Raw genomic sequence first — 27,087 nt, forward strand, 5'->3', positions numbered from 1 at the left:
ACAACATAAAGATCATACATGCAGTGCAATAAGGCAGCCATCAGTGTACTACTCAAAAGGTTCATACAGCTCTTATTATTGTTTATACACTCAAGTCCTTTTCAATTTGAATTTTTAAACCACATGACCTGGTTCGGCAATTTTTCATTTCAATTTCTGAGATAAATGGCAACAAATGAAAGTGGCCAATGCCACAAGGCAGTGAATGAGATATACTATAAAGTGGCCAATGGAATAAACACAAGGCAGTGAATGAGATATACTATAAATTGGCCAATGCCACAAGGCAGTGAATGAGATATAAAGTGGCCAGTGACAATGTCCTACCAGCAGCAGCTGCCAGCTCCTGGTCACTCTCCAGCATCAGCTCCCAGGCTACTGGCATTATGTCAATGAAATGTTCCACGTTCAGCACAGGGGCGGCCTTGGTCAAGATGGCCATGGGGCACTGGGTTAGTCTCTGGGCCTGCAGAGAGAGAGAGAGAGAGCAAATGGGATACTGGGTTAGTCTCTGGGCCTGCAGAGAGAGAGAGAGAGCAAATGGGACACTGGGTTAGTCTCTGGGCCTGCAGAGAGAGAGCAAATGGGGCACTGGGTTAATCTCTGGGCCTGCAGAGAGAGAGAGAGAGCAAATGGGACACTGGGTTAGTCTCTGGGCCTGCAGAGAGAGAGAGAGAGCAAATGGGATACTGGGTTAATCTCTGGGCCTGCAGAGAGAGAGAGAGAGCAAATGGGACACTGGGTTAGTCTCTGGGCCTGCAGAGAGAGAGAGAGCAAATGGGACACTGGGTTAGTCTCTGGGCCTGCAGAGAGAGAGCAAATGGGACACTGGGTTAGTCTCTGGGCCTGCAGAGAGAGAGAGAGCAAATGGGACACTGGGTTAGTCTCTGGGCCTGCAGAGAGAGAGAGAGCAAATGGGACACTGGGTTAGTCTCTGGGCCTGCAGAGAGAGAGAGAGAGCAAATGGGACACTGGGTTAATCTCTGGGCCTGCAGAGAGAGAGAGAGAGCAAATGGGACACTGGGTTAATCTCTGGGCCTGCAGAGAGAGAGAGAGAGAGCAAATGGGACACTGGGTTAGTCTCTGGGCCTGCAGAGAGAGAGAGAGAGAGAGCAAATGGGACACTGGGTTAGTCTCTGGGCCTGCAGAGAGAGAGAGAGAGAGAGAGCAAATGGGATACTGGGTTAATCTCTGGGCCTGCAGAGAGAGAGAGAGAGCAAATGGGATACTGGGTTAATCTCTGGGCCTGCAGAGAGAGAGAGAGCAAATGGGGCACTGGGTTAATCTCTGGGCCTGCAGAGAGAGAGAGAGAGCAAATGGGACACTGGGTTAATCTCGGGCCTGCAGAGAGAGAGAGAGAGCAAATGGGACACTGGGTTAATCTCTGGGCCTGCAGAGAGAGAGAGAGAGAGAGCAAATGGGACACTGGGTTAGTCTCTGGGCCTGCAGAGAGAGAGAGAGAGCAAATGGGACACTGGGTTAGTCTCTGGGCCTGCAGAGAGAGAGAGAGAGCAAATGGGATACTGGGTTAATCTCTGGGCCTGCAGAGAGAGAGAGAGAGAGAAAATGGGATACTGGGTTAATCTCTGGGCCTGCAGAGAGAGAGAGAGAGAGCAAGTGGGACACTGGGTTAATCTCTGGGCCTGCAGAGAGAGAGAGAGAGCAAATGGGACACTGGGTTAGTCTCTGGGCCTGCAGAGAGAGAGAGAGAGCGAGAGAGAGCAAATGGGATACTGGGTTAATCTCTGGGCCTGCAGAGAGAGAGAGAGAGCAAATGGGATACTGGGTTAATCTCTGGGCCTGCAGAGAGAGAGAGAGAGAGAGAGCAAATGGGACACTGGGTTAATCTCTGGGCCTGCAGAGAGAGAGAGAGAGAAAGAGCAAATGGGATACTGGGTTAATCTCTGGGCCTGCAGAGAGAGAGAGAGAGCAAATGGGGCACTGGGTTAATCTCTGGGCCTGCAGAGAGAGAGAGAGAGCAAATGGGGCACTGGGTTAATCTCTGGGCCTGCAGAGAGAGAGAGAGAGCAAATGGGATACTGGGTTAATCTCTGGGCCTGCAGAGAGAGAGAGAGAGAGCAAATGGGATACTGGGTTAATCTCTGGGCCTGCAGAGAGAGAGAGCAAATGGGGCACTGGGTTAATCTCTGGGCCTGCAGAGAGAGAGAGAGAGAGCAAATGGGGCACTGGGTTAATCTCTGGGCCTGCAGAGAGAGAGAGAGAGAGTGTGTGTGTGTGGACAATTTGATAGTCCAAATGGTTTGAGATGTGAAGCCAAAGTTGGCAGTACCTGTGAGGTTAGATACTTGATAATTGGAGGATCTTCTTTGGCCTCTTTAGGCTTTTCATCTTTCTTGGTGCTGAGTTTGAGTTTGGTCAGGGACACGTCAGTTTTGATCTTCTCCAGTAGTGGTGTGCTCTCCCTTCTTCTGCTTGCTGGGGATGTCACTTGGAATATGGATTCCTGTAAATACATGGCAACATGTAGAACCTTACACAAAAATCTGATGGAAATCTAAGTAGAACTTTACTTCCAATCCAACATTTTAATGATTTAATCTTGTTCCAGTTTATGCTGTTAGTTAATGCATGCAAGTGTTTCTTATGGCAATTTTAGATAGGATTTGAGTAGAGACTAACAGAAGCATTGTATACTTGAAATAACTTAAAGATCTCAGTAGAGACTAACAGAAGCATTGTATACTTGAAATAACTTAGTCTCAGTAGAGACTAACAGAAGCATTGTATACTTGAAATAACTTAGTCTCAGTAGAGACTAACAGAAGCATTGTATACTTGAAATAACTTAAAGATCTCAGTAGAGACTAACAGAAGCATTGTATACTTGAAATAACTTAGTCTCAGTAGAGACTAACAGAAGCATTGTATACTTGAAATAACTTAGTCTCAGTAGAGACTAACAGAAGCATTGTATACTTGAAATAACTTAAAGATCTCAGTAGAGACTAACAGAAGCATTGTATACTTGAAATAACTTAAAGATCTCAGTAGAGACTAACAGAAGCATTGTATACTTGAAATAACTTAGTCTCAGTAGAGACTAACAGAAGCATTGTATACTTGAAATAACTTAGTCTCAGTAGAGACTAACAGAAGCATTGTATACTTGAAATAACTTAAAGATCTCAGTAGAGACTAACAGAAGCATTGTATACTTGAAATAGCTTAGTCTCAGTAGAGACTAACAGAAGCATTGTATACTTGAAATAACTTAGTCTCAGTAGAGACTAACAGAAGCATTGTATACTTGAAATAACTTAGTCTCAGTAGAGACTAACAGAAGCATTGTATACTTGAAATAACTTAAAGATCTCAGTAGAGACTAACAGAAGCATTGTATACTTGAAATAACTTAGTCTCAGTAGAGACTAACAGAAGCATTGTATACTTGAAATAACTTAAAGATCTCAGTAGAGACTAACAGAAGCATTGTATAGCACAGAAAGTGGGTTAACCAGACTTGATTATGAGGCCAGCAATTGAAGTGGTGAGGGCTAGGCATGCTAGAAGCAATCTGAAGGTGCAGAACTGTACCTACCCTTCTCTTGAGTTTCTCTTTGAACAAGTCCTTTTTATCCATCTGTTTGTTTATGTCTCTCTCATCTTCTTCTGTGGACTCGTAGATTTTTCTGATGGCAGCGGTCAGACGTGAGCAAGACCTACGCTGGCGCTCATAACAATTTGGGTGGCAAAAGTTTTGATGAGTGCAGATAAAGTTAGATAAGTTGGCCAACTGAACCACCACCTGAAAAATATTTGGCTAGTTGCTTGGTTTTCATATGGTATACTTGATGTAGGTAGTTTCCCTTATACTAAATTACTGATGTAGGTAGTTTCCCCTATATTAAATTACTGATGTAGTTTACCCTATACTAAATTACTGATGTAGTTTACCCTATACTAAATTACTGATGTAGGTAGTTTCCCCTATATTCAATGATTGATGTAGGTTGTTTCCCCTATATTCAATGATTGATGTAGGTAGTTTCCCCTATATTCAATGATTGATGTAGGTAGTTTCCCCTATATTCAATGATTGATGTAGGTAGTTTCCCCTATATTCAATGATTGATGTAGGTAGTTTCCCCTATATTAAATTACTGATGTAGGTAATTTCCCCTATATTAAATTACTGATGTAGGTAGTTTCCCCTATATTCAATGATTGATGTAGGTAGTTTCCCCTATATTCAATGATTGATGTAGGTAGTTTCCCCTATATTCAATGATTGATGTAGGTAGTTTCCCCTATATTCAATGATTGATGTAGGTAGTTTCCCCTATATTCAATGATTGATGTAGGTAGTTTCCCCTATATTCAATGATTGATGTAGGTAGTTTCCCCTATATTCAATGATTGATGTAGGTAGTTTCCCCTATATTCAATGATTGATGTAGGTAGTTTCCCCTATATTCAATGATTGATGTAGGTAGTTTCCCCTATATTCAATGATTGATGTAGGTAGTTTCCCCTATATTCAGTGATTGATGTAGGTAGTTTCCCCTCTACTAAACTCTCCCGATGTGGGAAGTACTTGAGTGAGTGATATGTTGTCTTACTTTGATCCAAGGCAAGTTGGTGTAGAGGTGTTCATCTTCCAGCTCCATGTCCTTATCAATGGGAGACTCCTGGGTGTCGTCACTCATCATGGCCACTGACTCGGTGTCCTCAGTGGGAGCTTCCTCCTCCACAAACTTGCCATCTGACTGCAGAGAGTGGCTGCTGATCTTGCGGGACTTCATGCTGCCCCCATGCTTCATGCCTGCAAAGTTACGCTCACTGTAACATGGGACATTATCTAAGCTCTTACTTTCTTTCCAATCCCCTGGCTTCCAAACTATGTCATATCTAAGCTACACTGGTTTAACTTTCTCCCCAATCCCCTGGCTTCCAAACTATGTCATATCTAAGCTACACTGGTTTAACTTTCTCCCCAATCAAAAGGCTTCCAAACTATGTCATATCTAAGCTACACTGGTTTAACTTTCTCCCCAATCCCCTGGCTTCCAAACTATGTCATATCTAAGCTACACTGGTTTAACTTTCTCCCCAATCAAAAGGCTTCCAAACTATGTCATATCTAAGCTACACTGGTTTAACTTTCTCCCCAATCCCCTGGCTTCCAAACTATGTCATATCTAAGCTACACTGGTTTAACTTTCTCCCCAATCAAAAGGCTTCCAAACTATGTCATATCTAAGCTACACTGGTTTAACTTTCTCCCCAATCAAAAGGCTATCAAACTATGTCATATCTAAGCTACACTGGTTTAACTTTCTCCCCAATCAAAAGGCTTCCAAACTATGTCATATCTAAGCTACACTGGTTTAACTTTCTCCCCAATCAAAAGGCTTCCAAACTATGTCATATCTAAGCTACACTGGTTTAACTTTCTCCCCAATCAAAAGGCTATCAAACTATGTCATATCTAAGCTACACTGGTTTAACTTTCTCCCCAATCAAAAGGCTATCAAACTATGTCATATCTAAGCTACACTGGTTTAACTTTCTCCCCAATCAAAAGGCTTCCAAACTATGTCATATCTAAGCTACACTGGTTTAACTTTCTCCCCAATCAAAAGGCTATCAAACTATGTCATATCTAAGCTACACTGGTTTAACTTTCTCCCCAATCAAAAGGCTTCCAAACTATGTCATATCTAAGCTACACTGGTTTAACTTTCTCCCCAATCAAAAGGCTATCAAACTATGTCATATCTAAGCTACACTGGTTTAACTTTCTCCCCAATCAAAAGGCTATCAAACTATGTCATATCTAAGCTACACTGGTTTAACTTTCTCCCCAATCAAAAGGCTTCCAAACTATGTCATATCTAAGCTACACTGGTTTAACTTTCTCCCCAATCCCCTGGCTTCCAAACTATGTCATATCTAAGCTACACTGGTTTAACTTTCTCCCCAATCAAAAGGCTTCTAAACTGTGTCATATCTAAACTACACTGGTTTAACTTTCTCCCCAATCCCCTGGCTATCAAACTAAGTCTGTTGATCTACAGACAATGTAACCTATCAAATAAAAAAAGTTGGGCCCACTGACTTCCTCAATGTAACCTATCAAATAAAAAAAAAAAGTTGGGCCCACTGACTTCCTCAATGTAACCTATCAAATAAAAAAAAGTTGGGCCCACTGACTTCCTCAATGTAACCTATGAAATAAAAAAAAGTTGGGCCCACTGACTTCCTCAATGTAACCTATCAAATAAAAAAAAGTTGGGCCCACTGACTTCCTCAATGTAACCTATCAAATAAAAAAAAGTTGGGCCCACTGACTTCCTCAATGTAACCTATCAAATAAAAAAAAGTTGGGCCCACTGACTTCCTCAATGTAACCTATCAAATAAAAAAAAGTTGGGCCCACTGACTTCCTCAATGTAACCTATCAAATAAAAAAAAGTTGGGCCCACTGACTTCCTCAATGTAACCTATCAAATAAAAAAAAGTTGGGCCCACTGACTTCCTCAATGTAACCTATCAAATAAAAAAAAGTTGGGCCCACTGACTTCCTCAATGTAACCTATCAAATAAAAAAAAGTTGGGCCCACTGACTTCCTCAATGTAACCTATCAAATAAAAAAAAGTTGGGCCCACTGACTTCCTCAATGTAACCTATCAAATAAAAAAAAGTTGGGCCCACTGACTTCTTCAATGTAACCTATCAAATAAAAAAAAGTTGGGCCCACTGACTTCCTCAATGTAACCTATCAAATAAAAAAAAGTTGGGCCCACTGACTTCCTCAATGTAACCTATCAAATAAAAAAAAGTTGGGCCCACTGACTTCCTCAATGTAACCTATCAAATAAAAAAAAGTTGGGCCCACTGACTTCCTCAATGTAACCTATCAAATAAAAAAAAGTTGGGCCCACTGACTTCCTCAATGTAACCTATGAAATAAAAAAAAGTTGGGCCCACTGACTTCCTCAATGTAACCTATGAAATAAAAAAAAGTTGGGCCCACTGACTTCCTCAATGTAACCTATGAAATAAAAAAAAGTTGGGCCCACTGACTTCCTCAATGTAACCTATGAAATAAAAAAAAGTTGGGCCCACTGACTTCCTCCTCCATCAGATCTGGCCAGTTTGAAGCTGCGTCTGAAGCTCAAGTTGTGACCAGAGCCACGACGAAAATGGCGCAACAGTTTCTGTCTGCCCTGGGCTAATCGTCTGCCTAAAATATCAAAGCAGATTTAATAAGTCTCTCCAAATCTTGAGACACAATCTGAGTCACAGAGAGCTTAAAAGCAGAGAGCTTAAAAGCAGTTAGCTGACCTCTTTCTTTTTTCTCCTCTGGTGTAGCATTAGGGTCAAGGGCAGACAATGAAGTGGTGCTGCTGTGTAGGGAATCAGATCTCTCCGTCAGGACGGCAAAGCTGATCTTCCTGTCCCCCGGGCTGCCAATGTTGCCTGCAATAACAGTTGGCTCATGAGAATCTGGATGTAATGGTGAGTGCAATAAAAACATGTCAGGATGGATTCATTCAACAAAAACATGTCAGGATGGAATCATTCAACAAAAACATGTCAGGATGGAATCATTCAACAAAAATATGTCAGGATGGCATCATTCAACAAAAACATGTCAAGATGGAATCATTCAACAAAAACATGTTAGGATGGAATCATTCAACAAAAATATGTCAGGATGGCATCATTCAACAAAAACATGTCAAGATGGAATCATTCAACAAAAACATGTCAGGATGGCATCATTCAACAAAAATATGTCAGGATGGCATCATTCAACAAAAACATGGGAGCAAGCAATGGTCAGGTACTCACTAAAGCCAGATGGCAACTCTGCCAGGTTGGACTCGGAGCTTTTGTCAGAGTGGCCAGGACTGCTGACTATGCTGCTATAGCGCCGGCTTGAAGCATTCTTGTCCCACAAATGTTCCCGCTTGTGTGAGCGCGACCTGGGCAGGTACTGGAAGGTTTCTCTCAGAAAGGTGGTGATCTCCACCAGCACCAGGCAGGCCAACATCTTGAGGGCGTAGGGGCACTCCTTGCCCTTCTGGTTGACACAAGCTGGACACAAGGATAACACATTACCAGTCTACAACACCTAGCTCAGCTCTACACCAACTGACCTTCACAACATTAGCAAGCTGCAGTCTACAACACCATCACCAACTAGCTCAGCTCTACATCAACTGACCTTCACAACAATAGCAAGCTGCAGTCTACAACACCATCACCAACCAGCTCAGCTCTACATCAACTGACCTTCACAACATTAGCAAGCTGCAGTCTACAACACCATCACCAACCAGCTCAGCTCTACATCAACTGACCTTCACAACATTAGCAAGCTGCAGTCTACAACACCATCACCAACTAGCTCAGCTCTACATCAACTGACCTTCACAACATTAGCAAGCTGCAGTCTACAACACCATCACCAACCAGCTCAGCTCTACATCAACTGACCTTCACAACATTAGCAAGCTGCAGTCTACAACACCATCACCAACTAGCTCAGCTCTACACCAACTGACCTTCACAACATTAGCAAGCTGCAGTCTACAACACCATCACCAACCAGCTCAGCTCTACATCAACTGACCTTCACAACATTAGCAAGCTGCAGTCTACAACACCATCACCAACCAGCTCAGCTCTACACCAACTGACCTTCACAACATTAGCAAGCTGCAGTCTACAACACCATCACCAACTAGCTCAGCTCTACACCAACTGACCTTCACAACATTAGCAAGCTGCAGTCTACAACACCTAGCTCAGCTCTACATCAACTGACCTTCATCAAGAAAATCTTCTTCTTCATCCTCCTGTCTTAGTTCCTTCTTCCTGTTCTCATCTTTGACTTCATCAATCACGGCCAGTCTGTCAGCATGTTCCCTTGCTAGAATGTATTCCATCTGCAGGCCAAGGTTCTGTACAGAGATAAAAATTGACTGGTCCACTTACATCCCCAGGTGACTTGGGTCAGGTACAAATCTCCCCAGGAGACTTTGAGTTAGCTACACCACACCATCTCTTAAGCACAGCCATCAATTTTAGGGCTCATATAGACATGTATATTCTAAGGTCCAAACACAGCCTAAAAACCATCAGAATGCAATGGGTGTTGAGTTGCTGTAGGAAGGAAGTCATTCTCACACCACACAGTGTACAAAATAAAGTCAAGAGGAGAAGGATGTTTGCCTTCATCAAAGTTGTCTAAAAACCATCAGAATGCAATGGGTGTTGTTGCTGTAGGAAGGAAGTCATTCTCACACCACACAGTGTACAAAGTCAAGAGGAGAAAGATGTTTGCCTTCATCAAAGTTGTCTAAAAACCATCAGAATGCCATGGGTGTTGAGTTGCTGTAGGAAGGAAGTCATTCTCACACCACACAGTGTACAAAGTCAAGAGGAGAAAGATGTTTGCCTTCATCAAAGTTGTCTAAAAACCATCAGAATGCCATGGGTGTTGAGTTGCTGTAGGAAGGAAGTCATTCTCACACCACACAGTGTACAAAGTCAAGAGGAGAAAGATGTTTGCCTTCATCAAAGTTGTCTGAAAGGCTACAGTTAGGGACTAAGGAAGAGAACTACCAACAGGACATTAGAAAACCAGGTACAAACATACCATAATAGTTCAAATAAATAGTTAAGTGATGAGGTGTTTCTACTGGCTTGCCCCCCCCCCCCCACTCATTGTAGTTTGGCAAAAAGAAAGAACATGGACAGGGTACCCCACTCTGACAATACCCTGGAGCACAAAATGTGATAGAACATGGACAGGGTACCCCACCCAAAATCTGACTTCAGCCAAAATCCAACCTCACCCAAAATCTTACCTCACCCAAAATCTTACCTCACCCAAAATCCTACCTCACCCAAAATCCTACCTCACCCAAAATCCTACCTCACCCAAAATCTTACCTCACCCAAAATCTTACCTCACCCAAAATCTTACCTCACCCAAAATCTGACTTAAGCCATAATCTTACCTCACCCAAAATCCTACATCGGCCAAAATCTTACCTCACCCAAAATCTTACCTCACCCAAAGTCAAACCTTAGCCAAAATCCAACCTCACCTAAAATCTTACCTCACCACAAAATTCTACCTCACCCAAAGTCCCACCTTAGCCAAAGTCTGACTTCAGCCAAAATCTTACCTCAGCCAAAATCTTACCTCAGCCCAGGAATAAAACATTCGTCCGGCTGCCCTCTGCAGCATGAGGTTCCTGCGATACCCTGATGGCTGACCTCTGTTCTGTAAGGCGGCCACAGTGTGGCGGAAGCTGGGCAAGTTGAGCTTCATCCAGTTGGGCCAGTCGCCACGGTTACAGCGGTGGATGAAATGAGCACACTCAAGTAGCACAGCTGCTCTGGCAGACACTGGCGCTTCCTGCAACAAGACAACCCTCTCATCAGTCATGTCACACATGGAGACAACCCTCTCATCAGTCATGTCACACATGGAGAGATGACAACCCTCTCATCAGTCATGTCACACATGGAGACAACCCTCTCATCAGTCATGTCACACATGAAAACAACCCTCTCATCAGTCATGTCACACATGGAGAGATGACAACCCTCTCATCAGTCATGTCACACATGGAGACAACCCTCTCATCAGTCATGTCACACATGGAGACAACCCTCTCATCAGTCATGTCACACATGGAGACAACCCTCTCATCAGTCATGTCACACATGGAGACAACCCTCTCATCAGTCATGTCACACATGGAGAGATGACAACCCTCTCATCAGTCATGTCACACTTGGAGACAACCCTCTCATCAGTCATGTCACACATGGAGAGATGACAACCCTCTCATCAGTCATGTCACACATGGAGAGATGACAACCCTCTCATCAGTCATGTCACACATGGAGACAACCCTCTCATCAGTCATGTCACACATGAAGACAACCCTCTCATCAGTCATGTCACACATGGAGACAACCCTCTCATCAGTCATGTCACACATGGAGAGATGACAACCCTCTCATCAGTCATGTCACACATGGAGACAACCCTCTCATCAGTCATGTCACACATGAAGAGATGACAACCCTCTCATCAGTCATGTCACACTTGGAGACAACCCTCTCATCAGTCATGTCACACATGGAAAGATGACAACCCTCTCATCAGTCATGTCACACATGGAGAGATGACAACCCTCTCATCAGTCATGTCACACATGGAGACAACCCTCTCATCAGTCATGTCACACATGCAGACAACCCTCTCATCAGTCATGTCACACATGGAGACAACCCTCTCATCAGTCATGTCACACATGGAGAGATGACAACCCTCTCATCAGTCATGTCACACATAGAGAGATGACAACCCTCTCATCAGTCATGTCACACATGGAGACAACCCTCTCATCAGTCATGTCACACATGCAGACAACCCTCTCATCAGTCATGTCACACATGGAGAGATGACAACCCTCTCATCAGTCATGTCACACATGGAGAGATGACAACCCTCTCATCAGTCATGTCACACATGGAGACAACCCTCTCATCATGCCACACATGGAGACAACCCTCTCATCAGTCATGTCACACATGGAGACAACCCTCTCATCAGTCATGTCACACATGGAGACAACCCTCTCATCAGTCATGTCACACATGGAGAGATGACAACCCTCTCATCAGTCATGTCACACATGGAGACAACCCTCTCATCAGTCATGTCACACATGGAGACAACCCTCTCATCAGTCATGTCACACATGAAGACAACCCTCTCATCAGTCGTGTCACACTTGGAGACAACCCTCTCATCAGTCATGTCACACATGGAGAGATGACAACCCTCTCATCAGTCATGTCACACATGGAGAGATGACAACCCTCTCATCAGTCATGTCACACATGGAGACAACCCTCTCATCAGTCATGTCACACATGCAGACAACCCTCTCATCAGTCATGTCACACATGGAGACAACCCTCTCATCAGTCATGTCACACATGGAGACAACCCTCTCATCAGTCATGTCACACATGGAGACAACCCTCTCATCAGTCATGTCACACATGGAGACAACCCTCTCATCAGTCATGTCACACATGGAGACAACCCTCTCATCAGTCATGTCACACATGGAGAGATGACAACCCTCTCATCAGTCATGTCACACATGGAGACAACCCTCTCATCATGCCACACATGGAGACAACCCTCTCATCAGTCATGTCACACATGGAGACAACCCTCTCATCAGTCATGTCACACATGGAGACAACCCTCTCATCAGTCATGTCACACATGCAGACAACCCTCTCATCAGTCATGTCACACATGGAGAGATGACAACCCTCTCATCAGTCATGTCACACATGGAGAGATGACAACCCTCTCATCAGTCATGTCACACATGGAGACAACCCTCTCATCATGCCACACATGGAGACAACCCTCTCATCAGTCATGTCACACATGGAGACAACCCTCTCATCAGTCATGTCACACATGGAGACAACCCTCTCATCAGTCATGTCACACATGGAGAGATGACAACCCTCTCATCAGTCATGTCACACATGGAGACAACCCTCTCATCAGTCATGTCACACATGGAGACAACCCTCTCATCAGTCATGTCACACATGAAGACAACCCTCTCATCAGTCGTGTCACACTTGGAGACAACCCTCTCATCAGTCATGTCACACATGGAGAGATGACAACCCTCTCATCAGTCATGTCACACATGGAGAGATGACAACCCTCTCATCAGTCATGTCACACATGGAGACAACCCTCTCATCAGTCATGTCACACATGCAGACAACCCTCTCATCAGTCATGTCACACATGGAGACAACCCTCTCATCAGTCATGTCACACATGGAGACAACCCTCTCATCAGTCATGTCACACATGGAGACAACCCTCTCATCAGTCATGTCACACATGGAGACAACCCTCTCATCAGTCATGTCACACATGGAGACAACCCTCTCATCAGTCATGTCACACATGGAGAGATGACAACCCTCTCATCAGTCATGTCACACATGGAGACAACCCTCTCATCATGCCACACATGGAGACAACCCTCTCATCAGTCATGTCACACATGGAGACAACCCTCTCATCAGTCATGTCACACATGGAGACAACCCTCTCATCAGTCATGTCACACATGGAGAGATGACAACCCTCTCATCAGTCATGTCACACATGGAGAGATGACAACCCTCTCATCAGTCATGTCACACATGGAGAGATGACAACCCTCTCATCATGCCACACATGGAGACAACCCTCTCATCAGTCATGTCACACATGGAGACAACCCTCTCATCAGTCATGTCACACATGGAGACAACCCTCTCATCAGTCATGTCACACATGGAGAGATGACAACCCTCTCATCAGTCATGTCACACATGGAGACAACCCTCTCATCAGTCATGTCACACATGGAGAGATGACAACCCTCTCATCAGTCATGTCACACATGGAGACAACCCTCTCATCAGTCATGTCACACATGGAGACAACCCTCTCATCATGCCACACATGGAGACAACCCTCTCATCAGTCATGTCACACATGGAGACAACCCTCTCATCAGTCATGTCACACATGAAAACAACCCTCTCATCAGTCATGTCACACATGGAGAGATGACAACCCTCTCATCAGTCATGTCACACATGGAGACAACCCTCTCATCAGTCATGTCACACATGGAGACAACCCTCTCATCAGTCATGTCACACATGGAGACAACCCTCTCATCAGTCATGTCACACATGGAGACAACCCTCTCATCAGTCATGTCACACATGGAGAGATGACAACCCTCTCATCAGTCATGTCACACTTGGAGACAACCCTCTCATCAGTCATGTCACACATGGAGAGATGACAACCCTCTCATCAGTCATGTCACACATGGAGAGATGACAACCCTCTCATCAGTCATGTCACACATGGAGACAACCCTCTCATCAGTCATGTCACACATGAAGACAACCCTCTCATCAGTCATGTCACACATGGAGACAACCCTCTCATCAGTCATGTCACACATGGAGAGATGACAACCCTCTCATCAGTCATGTCACACATGGAGACAACCCTCTCATCAGTCATGTCACACATGAAGAGATGACAACCCTCTCATCAGTCATGTCACACTTGGAGACAACCCTCTCATCAGTCATGTCACACATGGAAAGATGACAACCCTCTCATCAGTCATGTCACACATGGAGAGATGACAACCCTCTCATCAGTCATGTCACACATGGAGACAACCCTCTCATCAGTCATGTCACACATGCAGACAACCCTCTCATCAGTCATGTCACACATGGAGACAACCCTCTCATCAGTCATGTCACACATGGAGAGATGACAACCCTCTCATCAGTCATGTCACACATAGAGAGATGACAACCCTCTCATCAGTCATGTCACACATGGAGACAACCCTCTCATCAGTCATGTCACACATGCAGACAACCCTCTCATCAGTCATGTCACACATGGAGAGATGACAACCCTCTCATCAGTCATGTCACACATGGAGAGATGACAACCCTCTCATCAGTCATGTCACACATGGAGACAACCCTCTCATCATGCCACACATGGGGACAACCCTCTCATCAGTCATGTCACACATGGAGACAACCCTCTCATCAGTCATGTCACACATGGAGACAACCCTCTCATCAGTCATGTCACACATGGAGAGATGACAACCCTCTCATCAGTCATGTCACACATGGAGACAACCCTCTCATCAGTCATGTCACACATGGAGACAACCCTCTCATCAGTCATGTCACACATGAAGACAACCCTCTCATCAGTCATGTCACACTTGGAGACAACCCTCTCATCAGTCATGTCACACATGGAGAGATGACAACCCTCTCATCAGTCATGTCACACATGGAGAGATGACAACCCTCTCATCAGTCATGTCACACATGGAGACAACCCTCTCATCAGTCATGTCACACATGCAGACAACCCTCTCATCAGTCATGTCACACATGGAGACAACCCTCTCATCAGTCATGTCACACATGGAGACAACCCTCTCATCAGTCATGTCACACATGGAGACAACCCTCTCATCAGTCATGTCACACATGGAGACAACCCTCTCATCAGTCATGTCACACATGGAGACAACCCTCTCATCAGTCATGTCACACATGGAGAGATGACAACCCTCTCATCAGTCATGTCACACATGGAGACAACCCTCTCATCAGTCATGTCACACATGGAGAGATGACAACCCTCTCATCAGTCATGTCACACATGGAGAGATGACAACCCTCTCATCAGTCATGTCACACATGGAGACAACCCTCTCATCATGCCACACATGGAGACAACCCTCTCATCAGTCATGTCACACATGGAGACAACCCTCTCATCAGTCATGTCACACATGGAGACAACCCTCTCATCAGTCATGTCACACATGGAGAGATGACAACCCTCTCATCAGTCATGTCACACATGGAGAGATGACAACCCTCTCATCAGTCATGTCACACATGGAGAGATGACAACCCTCTCATCAGTCATGTCACACATGGAGAGATGACAACCCTCTCATCAGTCATGTCACACATGGAGAGATGACAACCCTCTCATCAGTCATGTCACACATGGAGACAACCCTCTCATCAGTCATGTCACACATGGAGAGATGACAACCCTCTCATCAGTCATGTCACACATGGAGACAACCCTCTCATCAGTCATGTCACACATGGAGACAACCCTCTCATCAGTCATGTCACACATGGAGAGATGACAACCCTCTCATCAGTCATGTCACACATGGAGAGATGACAACCCTCTCATCAGTCATGTCACACATGGAGACAACCCTCTCATCAGTCATGTCACACATGGAGAGATGACAACCCTCTCATCAGTCATGTCACACATGGAGACAACCCTCTCATCAGTCATGTCACACATGCAGACAACCCTCTCATCAGTCATGTCACACATGGAGAGATGACAACCCTCTCATCAGTCATGTCACACATGGAGAGATGACAACCCTCTCATCAGTCATGTCACACATGGAGACAACCCTCTCATCAGTCATGTCACACATGGAGACAACCCTCTCATCAGTCATGTCACACATGGAGACAACCCTCTCATTAGTCATGTCACACATGGAGAGATGACAACCCTCTCATCAGTCATGTCACACATGGAGACAACCCTCTCATCAGTCATGTCACACATGGAGACAACCCTCTCATCAGTCATGTCACACATGAAGACAACCCTCTCATCAGTCATGTCACACTTGGAGACAACCCTCTCATCAGTCATGTCACACATGGAGACAACCCTCTCATCAGTCATGTCACACATGCAGACAACCCTCTCATCAGTCATGTCACACATGGAGAGATGACAACCCTCTCATCAGTCATGTCACACATGGAGAGATGACAACCCTCTCATCAGTCATGTCACACATGGAGACAACCCTCTCATCAGTCATGTCACACATGGAGACAACCCTCTCATCAGTCATGTCACACATGGAGACAACCCTCTCATCAGTCATGTCACACATGGAGAGATGACAACCCTCTCATCAGTCATGTCACACATGGAGACAACCCTCTCATCAGTCATGTCACACATGGAGAGATGACAACCCTCTCATCAGTCATGTCACACATGGAGAGATGACAACCCTCTCATCAGTCATGTCACACATGGAGACAACCCTCTCATCATGCCACACATGGAGACAACCCTCTCATCAGTCATGTCACACATGGAGACAACCCTCTCATCAGTCATGTCACACATGGAGACAACCCTCTCATCAGTCATGTCACACATGGAGAGATGACAACCCTCTCATCAGTCATGTCACACATGGAGAGATGACAACCCTCTCATCAGTCATGTCACACATGGAGACAACCCTCTCATCATGCCACACATGGAGACAACCCTCTCATCAGTCATGTCACACATGGAGACAACCCTCTCATCAGTCATGTCACACATGGAGACAACCCTCTCATCAGTCATGTCACACATGGAGAGATGACAACCCTCTCATCAGTCATGTCACACATGGAGAGATGACAACCCTCTCATCAGTCATGTCACACATGGAGAGATGACAACCCTCTCATCAGTCATGTCACACATGGAGAGATGACAACCCTCTCATCAGTCATGTCACACATGGAGAGATGACAACCCTCTCATCAGTCATGTCACACATGGAGACAACCCTCTCATCAGTCATGTCACACATGGAGAGATGACAACCCTCTCATCAGTCATGTCACACATGGAGAGATGACAACCCTCTCATCAGTCATGTCACACATGGAGACAACCCTCTCATCAGTCATGTCACACATGGAGACAACCCTCTCATCAGTCATGTCACACATGGAGACAACCCTCTCATCAGTCATGTCACACATGGAGAGATGACAACCCTCTCATCAGTCATGTCACACATGGAGACAACCCTCTCATCAGTCATGTCACACATGGAGACAACCCTCTCATCAGTCATGTCACACATGGAGACAACCCTCTCATCAGTCATGTCACACATGGAGACAACCCTCTCATCAGTCATGTCACACATGGAGACAACCCTCTCATCAGTCATGTCACACATGGAGACAACCCTCTCATCAGTCATGTCATACATGGAGAGATGACAACCCTCTCATCAGTCATGTCACACATGGAGAGATGACAACCCTCTCATCAGTCATGTCACACATGGAGAGATGACAACCCTCTCATCAGTCATGTCACACATGGAGAGATGACAACCCTCTCATCAGTCATGTCACACATGGAGAGATGACAACCTCTCATCAGTCATGTCACACATGGAGAGATGACAACCCTCTCATCAGTCATGTCACACATGGAGACAACCCTCTCATCAGTCATGTCACACATGGAGACAACCCTCTCATCAGTCATGTCACACATGGAGAGATGACAACCCTCTCATCAGTCATGTCACACATGGAGAGATGACAACCCTCTCATCAGTCATGTCACACATGGAGAGATGACAACCCTCTCATCAGTCATGTCACACATGGAGAGATGACAACCCTCTCATCAGTCATGTCACACATGGAGAGATGACAACCCTCTCATCAGTCATGTCACACATGGAGACAACCCTCTCATCAGTCATGTCACACATGGAGAGATGACAACCCTCTCATCAGTCATGTCACACATGGAGACAACCCTCTCATCAGTCATGTCACACATGGAGACAACCCTCTCATCAGTCATGTCACACATGGAGAGATGACAACCCTCTCATCAGTCATGTCACACATGGAGAGATGACAACCCTCTCATCAGTCATGTCACACATGGAGACAACCCTCTCATCAGTCATGTCACACATGGAGAGATGACAACCCTCTCATCAGTCATGTCACACATGGAGACAACCCTCTCATCAGTCATGTCACACATGCAGACAACCCTCTCATCAGTCATGTCACACATGGAGAGATGACAACCCTCTCATCAGTCATGTCACACATGGAGAGATGACAACCCTCTCATCAGTCATGTCACACATGGAGACAACCCTCTCATCAGTCATGTCACACATGGAGACAACCCTCTCATCAGTCATGTCACACATGGAGACAACCCTCTCATTAGTCATGTCACACATGGAGAGATGACAACCCTCTCATCAGTCATGTCACACATGGAGACAACCCTCTCATCAGTCATGTCACACATGGAGACAACCCTCTCATCAGTCATGTCACACATGAAGACAACCCTCTCATCAGTCATGTCACACTTGGAGACAACCCTCTCATCAGTCATGTCACACATGGAGACAACCCTCTCATCAGTCATGTCACACATGCAGACAACCCTCTCATCAGTCATGTCACACATGGAGAGATGACAACCCTCTCATCAGTCATGTCACACATGGAGAGATGACAACCCTCTCATCAGTCATGTCACACATGGAGACAACCCTCTCATCAGTCATGTCACACATGGAGACAACCCTCTCATCAGTCATGTCACACATGGAGACAACCCTCTCATCAGTCATGTCACACATGGAGAGATGACAACCCTCTCATCAGTCATGTCACACATGGAGACAACCCTCTCATCAGTCATGTCACACATGGAGAGATGACAACCCTCTCATCAGTCATGTCACACATGGAGAGATGACAACCCTCTCATCAGTCATGTCACACATGGAGACAACCCTCTCATCATGCCACACATGGAGACAACCCTCTCATCAGTCATGTCACACATGGAGACAACCCTCTCATCAGTCATGTCACACATGGAGACAACCCTCTCATCAGTCATGTCACACATGGAGAGATGACAACCCTCTCATCAGTCATGTCACACATGGAGAGATGACAACCCTCTCATCAGTCATGTCACACATGGAGACAACCCTCTCATCATGCCACACATGGAGACAACCCTCTCATCAGTCATGTCACACATGGAGACAACCCTCTCATCAGTCATGTCACACATGGAGACAACCCTCTCATCAGTCATGTCACACATGGAGAGATGACAACCCTCTCATCAGTCATGTCACACATGGAGAGATGACAACCCTCTCATCAGTCATGTCACACATGGAGAGATGACAACCCTCTCATCAGTCATGTCACACATGGAGAGATGACAACCCTCTCATCAGTCATGTCACACATGGAGAGATGACAACCCTCTCATCAGTCATGTCACACATGGAGACAACCCTCTCATCAGTCATGTCACACATGGAGAGATGACAACCCTCTCATCAGTCATGTCACACATGGAGAGATGACAACCCTCTCATCAGTCATGTCACACATGGAGACAACCCTCTCATCAGTCATGTCACACATGGAGACAACCCTCTCATCAGTCATGTCACACATGGAGACAACCCTCTCATCAGTCATGTCACACATGGAGAGATGACAACCCTCTCATCAGTCATGTCACACATGGAGACAACCCTCTCATCAGTCATGTCACACATGGAGACAACCCTCTCATCAGTCATGTCACACATGGAGACAACCCTCTCATCAGTCATGTCACACATGGAGACAACCCTCTCATCAGTCATGTCACACATGGAGACAACCCTCTCATCAGTCATGTCACACATGGAGACAACCCTCTCATCAGTCATGTCATACATGGAGAGATGACAACCCTCTCATCAGTCATGTCACACATGGAGAGATGACAACCCTCTCATCAGTCATGTCACACATGGAGAGATGACAACCCTCTCATCAGTCATGTCACACATGGAGAGATGACAACCCTCTCATCAGTCATGTCACACATGGAGAGATGACAACCTCTCATCAGTCATGTCACACATGGAGAGATGACAACCCTCTCATCAGTCATGTCACACATGGAGACAACCCTCTCATCAGTCATGTCACACATGGAGACAACCCTCTCATCAGTCATGTCACACATGGAGAGATGACAACCCTCTCATCAGTCATGTCACACATGGAGACAACCCTCTCATCAGTCATGTCACACATGGAGACAACCCTCTCATCAGTCATGTCATACATGGAGAGATGACAACCCTCTCATCAGTCATGTCACACATGGAGAGATGACAACCCTCTCATCAGTCATGTCACACATGGAGACAACCCTCTCATCAGTCATGTCACACATGCAGACAACCCTCTCATCAGTCATGTCACACATGGAGAGATGACAACCCTCTCATCAGTCATGTCACACATGGAGAGATGACAACCCTCTCATCAGTCATGTCACACATGGAGAGATGACAACCCTCTCATCAGTCATGTCACACATGGAGACAACCCTCTCATCAGTCATGTCACACATGGAGACAACCCTCTCATCAGTCATGTCACACATGGAGACAACCCTCTCATCAGTCATGTCACACATGGAGACAACCCTCTCATCAGTCATGTCACACATGGAGACAACCCTCTCATCAGTCATGTCACACATGGAGACAACCCTCTCATCAGTCATGTCACACACGAAGAGAACAAGAACCCATCAGCACCCACCAAGTCCAACATGGCCGCCACCAGCTGAGGGTCGGGCCAGGAGCCAGGGTGACAACACTCCAGTAGAAAAGAGAATCTCAACATGCCGGAGTGGATCAGAAATTTGTCCACAATCCTTTTCTCTTTGACCAGCACCAGCTCAACATTGGCCTCTGTTTTGTGGCTGGTGCGTTGCTTGTAAAATTCTGAATCAGAATAAAAAAACAGGAACCAGTCATTTGTCAATAGGGTTCAGTTTACTTGTTACCATTGCTAAGGGGGCAGTTAGTTGAGCAGTAATGGTTGCAGAAAAAAACCAGCTAACACAAATAACAAAAATGCTGATTGCAGGGCCCAGACAGACAACAAAAATGCTGATTGCAGGGCCCAGACAGACAACAAAAATGCTGATTGCAGGGCCCAGACAGACAACAAAAATGCTGATTGCAGGGCCCAGACAGACAACAAAAATGCTGATTGCAGGGCTCAGAAAGAAAAGAAAATATGATCAGGAATTTTTTTACCTACAATTAATATAAATGGTCTAAATAAATTTAAAAATCTAGACCTTTATTTTTGGAACAAAACTAAACTGTAACAGCTAGAGAACCTAATAACACAATGAGACTTTTCCCAGTGCCAAAGTTGTCAAAGATTCTAAAAGATCATGTCCTTGCTGTTTTTATTCATTTCTCAAGCCTGTAGTGTAGCCTATCTGTGACTAGCATTAGATATAGGAGTGTGTGTACAGTGCTGCTAACCACTTTATCAAGCAATAAAAAGAAAGAAAATGTGTACCATCACTGCTAACCACTTTATCAAGCAATAAAAAGAAAGAAAATGTGTACCATCACTGCTAACCACTTTATCAAGCAATAAAAAGAAAGAAAATGTGTACCATCACTGCTAACCACTTTATCAAGCAATAAAAAGAAAGAAAATGTGTACCATCACTGCTAACCACTTTATCAAGCAATAACAAGAAAGAAAATGTGCACCATCACTGCTAACCACTTTATCAAGCAATAACAAGAAAGAAAATGTGTACCATCACTGCTAACCACTTTATCAAGCAATAAAAAGAAAGAAAATGTGTACCATCACTGCTAACCACTTTATCAAGCAATAAAAAGAAAGAAAATGTGTACCATCACTGCTTCCTGCCTTTCCCTTAATACCATCTTCAATGCGTTTGCGGGCACTGAGAAATGTTAAAGTTGCTTGACTAGCAGCTCGGAAAGACATTCGACCCCTACCAGCAGTACGGTGGACTTGGGCCTCGCTGCGGCTCTCTCGACGGTCAAGTGGGGGCGGATCTGAGTTCTGGTCATCCTCGTGGTCACTTTTTGTTCCTCTTCTCCATCCTAGCAAACACAATATACATCTCAACCAGGGGGACAGTAGAAACTAGAGGGAATGTTATGTCTTCTCCATCCTAGCAAACACAATATACATCTCTACCAGGGGGACAGTAGAAATTAGAGGGAATGTTATGTCCTCTCCATCCTAGCAAACACAATATACATCTCAACCAGGGGGACAGTAGAAACTAGAGGGAATGTTATGTCAGCACTGGAAGTAGAAATTAGAGGGAATGTTATGTCAGCACTAGCAGTAGAAATTTGAGGGAATGTTATTGTATAACTGACAGTAGAAATTAGAGGGAATGTTATGTCAGCACTGGCAGTAGAAATTAGAGGGAATGTTATGTCAGCACTGGCAGTAGAAATTAGAGGGAATGTTATGTCTTCTCCATCCTAGCAAACACACATCTCAACCAGGGGGACAGTAGAAATTAGAGGGAATGTTATGTTAGCACTGACAGTAGAAATTAGAGGGAATGTTATTGTATAACTGACAGTAGAAATTAGAGGGAATGTTATGTCAGCACTGGCAGTAGAAATTAGAGGGAATGTTATGTCAGCACTGGCAGTAGAAATTTGAGGGAATGTTATGTCAGCACTGGAAGTAGAAATTAGAGGGAATGTTATGTCAGCACTGGAAGTAGAAATTAGAGGGAATGTTATGTCAGCACTGGAAGTAGAAATTAGAGGGAATGTTATGTCAGCACTGGCAGTAGAAACTAGAGGGAATGCAGGCACTAACCAATGTTGAATTTACTGAAGCGCCTACGAGGTGTAGAGGTGGACTGTGGAGAGTCTTCCTCTGCAGCTGAGATGCTGGTTCTGGGACTTTTTCCTCCTGGGATCTCATCCACAACTTCAGAATCACTGGCAGCGTACTGGAACATTTTTTATACAAACTCAATTTTGGCTACAATCTAAGAGATTTCAATGGGAGTGTATGGTGTCCACACTAGAGCAATTAGAACAGTGATAAGAAAAAGTTAAAAAAACAAAATTTTAGTTGAAACCTTTGTTATTTTTGTTCGAAACAATGACTTGCGAGATTTGCGTCGTCCAATGGGATCATCAGAATTCTGGAGACTAATGTGTTTAGTTGATGTCGGAGTCTCATCTCCACTCTCTGAGGTGATAGAGGTCGTTCTTCTGGTGAAGTAAAGGCAAGGGAATGCAGCAAGTTAACTTCATTCATCTTATACAGGCACATTGTGTACATGACTTCCACACACTTCAGATATATTCAAACTATTGAATTTTGTGTTCATGGAGAGAGAAATCTAATCAAAATGCAAATGTGTTCATGTAGAGAGTGAGATCTAATCAAAATAGGATTGTGTTCATGTAAGAAGAAGTAAGGAGTCAACCCCTCCCGAAAAAATGAGGAGTGAAGTACCGTATGGGTGATGGTTCTTTCTTCAGTGTTATCTCCCTCTTCCTCTCAGCACTTTCCCTCCTGACCTTCTGCAGGGAATCCAGCAGGCCACTCAAGGCCACACGACGAAAGGTTCCGCCGTGGATCTCCTTCACATAGGCCATCAGCTGCCGCACATCACAGAACAGGCTCTGAGAAAACAAAAGCTACATCAGTGGCTGCACAAAGCTACATCAGTGGCTGCACAAAGCTACATCAGTGGCTGCACAAAGCTACATCAGTGGCTGCACAAAGCTACATCAGTGGCTGCACAAAGCTACATCAGTGGCTGCACAAAGCTACATCAGTGGCTACATCAGTGGCTACATCAGTGGCTGCACAAAGCTACATCAGTGGCTGCACAAAGCTACATCAGTGGCTGCATCAGTGGCTACATCAGTGGCTGCACAAAGCTACATCAGTGGCTGCACAAAGCTACATCAGTGGCTGCACAAAGCTACATCAGTGGCTGCACAAAGCTACATCAGTGGCTGCACAAAGCTACATCAGTGGCTGCACAAAGCTACATCAGTGGCTGCACAAAGCTACATCAGTGGCTGCACAAAGCTACATCAGTGGCTGCACAAAGCTACATCAGTGGCTACATCAGTGGCTACATCAGTGGCTGCACAAAGCTACATCAGTGGCTGCACAAAGCTACATCAGTGGCTGCACACAATAAAGCTACATCAGTGGCTGCACAAAGCTACATCAGTGGCTGCACAAAGCTACATCAGTGGCTGCACACAATAAAGCTACATCAGTGGCTGCACACAATAAAGCTACATCAGTGGCTGCACACAATAAAGCTACATCAGTGGCTGCACACAATAAAGCTACATCAGTGGCTGCACACAATAAAGCTACATCAGTGGCTGCACACAAAACTTTAGATTAAACCATCAAACAGTAGGACATGAAGAGTGTAGCAATCTGGCTAGCTGGGGGGGGGGAGTAATTTGTTCCATTGTCAGGGCAGACAGAGAGAGAAAAGAAAGGGCAAAAACTCACAATATTTTCATTGTCTGGGCAGACAGAGAGAGAAAAGAAAGGGCAACAACTCACAATATTTTCATTGTCAGGGCAGACAGAGAGAGAAAAGAAAGGGCAAAAACTCACAATATTTTCATTGTCAGGGCAGACAGAGAGAGAAAAGAAAGGGCAACAACTCACAATATTTTCATTGTCTGGGCAGACAGAGAGAGAAAAGAAAGGGCAACAACTCACAATATTTTCATTGTCTGGGCAGACAGAGAGAGAAAAGAAAGGGCAAAAACTCACAATATTTTCATTGTCTGGGCAGACAGAGAGAGAAAAGAAAGGGCAAAAACTCACAATATTTTCATTGTCTGGGCAGACAGAGAGAGAAAAGAAAGGGCAAAAACTCACAATATTTTCATTGTCTGGGCAGACAGAGAGAGAAAAGAAAGGGCAACAACTCACAATATTTTCATTGTCTGGGCAGACAGAGAGAGAAAAGAAAGGGCAAAAACTCACAATATTTTCATTGTCTGGGCAGACAGAGAGAGAAAAGAAAGGGCAAAAACTCACAATATTTTCATTGTCTGGGCAGACAGAGAGAGAAAAGAAAGGGCAAAAACTCACAATATTTTCATTGTCTGGGCAGACAGAGAGAGAAAAGAAAGGGCAAAAACTCACAATATTTTCATTGCCATACAACTCCCCGGAACACTGAACACAGCGGGTGATCAAAGGTTTGACCAGGTTGGCAATCAGAACACCTTCCACACCTCTGTACCCTTCTCCACCGATGCTGTGGCCAAAATTATTGGAATACCCCATACGTGGAATATTTTCTTGCGAGACAGACTTTTTCTGAGCTGAAATAAAAATGCAACAAGCTGCTGGATCTATCAACACAAAAACCTTGGCAAACAAATCAATATGAGCTGACATTCACCAACTTACACATTGGGGTCACCAACTTACACATTGGGGTCACCAACTTACACATTGGGGTCACCAACTTACACATTGGGGTCACCAACTTACACATTGGGGTCACCAACTTACACATTGGGGTCACCAACTTACACATTGGGGTCACCAACTTACACATTGGGGTCACCAACTTACACATTGGGGTCACCAACTTACACATTGGGGACTGCAAGAGCGTAGAGGGGTCAAAACAAAATCCAAGAAATGCATGTAAAAAATCCACTGTTTCCTGTAGTGGACGCTTCCTCACAGTGTCACGCAGAAACTGGTGGAACATTGTTGGATTCATTTTGTGTAGACGTTGTAGGCAGTTCTGTCCCTTGATGCGCAGGTGGTCACCCTGAGAGCCCACCACTCCATCCCCACACCCATGGGGGCAGCCCAGAGCCTTGTAGATTCTGTGAAAACAGGTTCAAATCTCACCTGAACAAACAGTCAACTTGTTCAAATCTCACCTGAACAAACAGTCAACTTGTTCAAATCTCACCTGAACAAACAGTCAACTTGTTCAAATCTCACCTGAACAGTCAACTGGTTCAAATCTCCACCTGAACAAACAGTCAACTTGTTCAAATCTCACCTGAACAGTCAACTGGTTCAAATCTCACCTGAACAAACAGTCAACTTGTTCAAATCTCACCTGAACAAACAGTCAACTTGTTCAAATCTCACATGAACAAACAGTCAACTTGTTCAAATCTCACCTGAACAAACAGTCAACTTGTTCAAATCTCACCTGAACAGTCAACTGGTTCAAATCTCACCTGAACAAACAGTCAACTTGTTCAAATCTCACCTGAACAAACAGTCAACTTGTTCAAATCTCACATGAACAAACAGTCAACTTGTTCAAATCTCACCTGAACAAACAGTCAACTTGTTCAAATCTCACCTGAACAAACAGTCAACTTGTTCAAATCTCACCTGAACAGTCAACTGGTTCAAATCTCACCTGAACAAACAGTCAACTTGTTCAAATCTCACCTGAACAGTCAACTGGTTCAAATCTCACCTGAACAAACAGTCAACTTGTTCAAATCTCACCTGAACAAACAGTCAACTTGTTCAAATCTCACATGAACAAACAGTCAACTTGTTCAAATCTCACCTGAACAAACAGTCAACTTGTTCAAATCTCACCTGAACAAACAGTCAACTTGTTCAAATCTCACCGGAACAAACAGTCAACTTGTTCAAATCTCACCTGAACAAACAGTCAACTTGTTCAAATC

General features: G+C 44.7%; 1 protein-coding gene across 6 annotated transcripts in view; it reads right to left on the bottom strand.

Moving 5' to 3' along the window:
• The window catches only part of LOC131939562 (protein unc-80 homolog), a 140,841-nt gene that overhangs the window by 74,050 nt on the left and 39,704 nt on the right, over window positions 1-27,087 (bottom strand). For all 6 annotated transcript variants that reach the window (XM_059297950.1, XM_059297953.1, XM_059297951.1 and 3 more), the window contains 16 exons: window positions 26,012-26,253; window positions 25,553-25,734; window positions 23,876-24,045; window positions 23,493-23,628; window positions 23,225-23,360; window positions 22,267-22,482; window positions 21,140-21,324; window positions 10,185-10,400; window positions 8,799-8,934; window positions 7,820-8,065; window positions 7,310-7,444; window positions 7,095-7,208; window positions 4,581-4,783; window positions 3,560-3,766; window positions 2,291-2,464; window positions 328-466 (listed from right to left, as the gene is read on the bottom strand). In XM_059297950.1, coding sequence (XP_059153933.1) covers window positions 328-466; window positions 2,291-2,464; window positions 3,560-3,766; window positions 4,581-4,783; window positions 7,095-7,208; window positions 7,310-7,444; window positions 7,820-8,065; window positions 8,799-8,934; window positions 10,185-10,400; window positions 21,140-21,324; window positions 22,267-22,482; window positions 23,225-23,360; window positions 23,493-23,628; window positions 23,876-24,045; window positions 25,553-25,734; window positions 26,012-26,253 — 2,837 coding nt within the window. The remainder of the gene's footprint in view (window positions 1-327; window positions 467-2,290; window positions 2,465-3,559; window positions 3,767-4,580; window positions 4,784-7,094; window positions 7,209-7,309; window positions 7,445-7,819; window positions 8,066-8,798; window positions 8,935-10,184; window positions 10,401-21,139; window positions 21,325-22,266; window positions 22,483-23,224; window positions 23,361-23,492; window positions 23,629-23,875; window positions 24,046-25,552; window positions 25,735-26,011; window positions 26,254-27,087) is intronic.

Source organism: Physella acuta, unplaced genomic scaffold, assembly GCF_028476545.2.
Source record: "Physella acuta isolate Inbredline_101_S28 unplaced genomic scaffold, ASM2847654v3 ptg000283l, whole genome shotgun sequence".
NCBI lineage: Eukaryota > Metazoa > Mollusca > Gastropoda > Physidae > Physella > Physella acuta.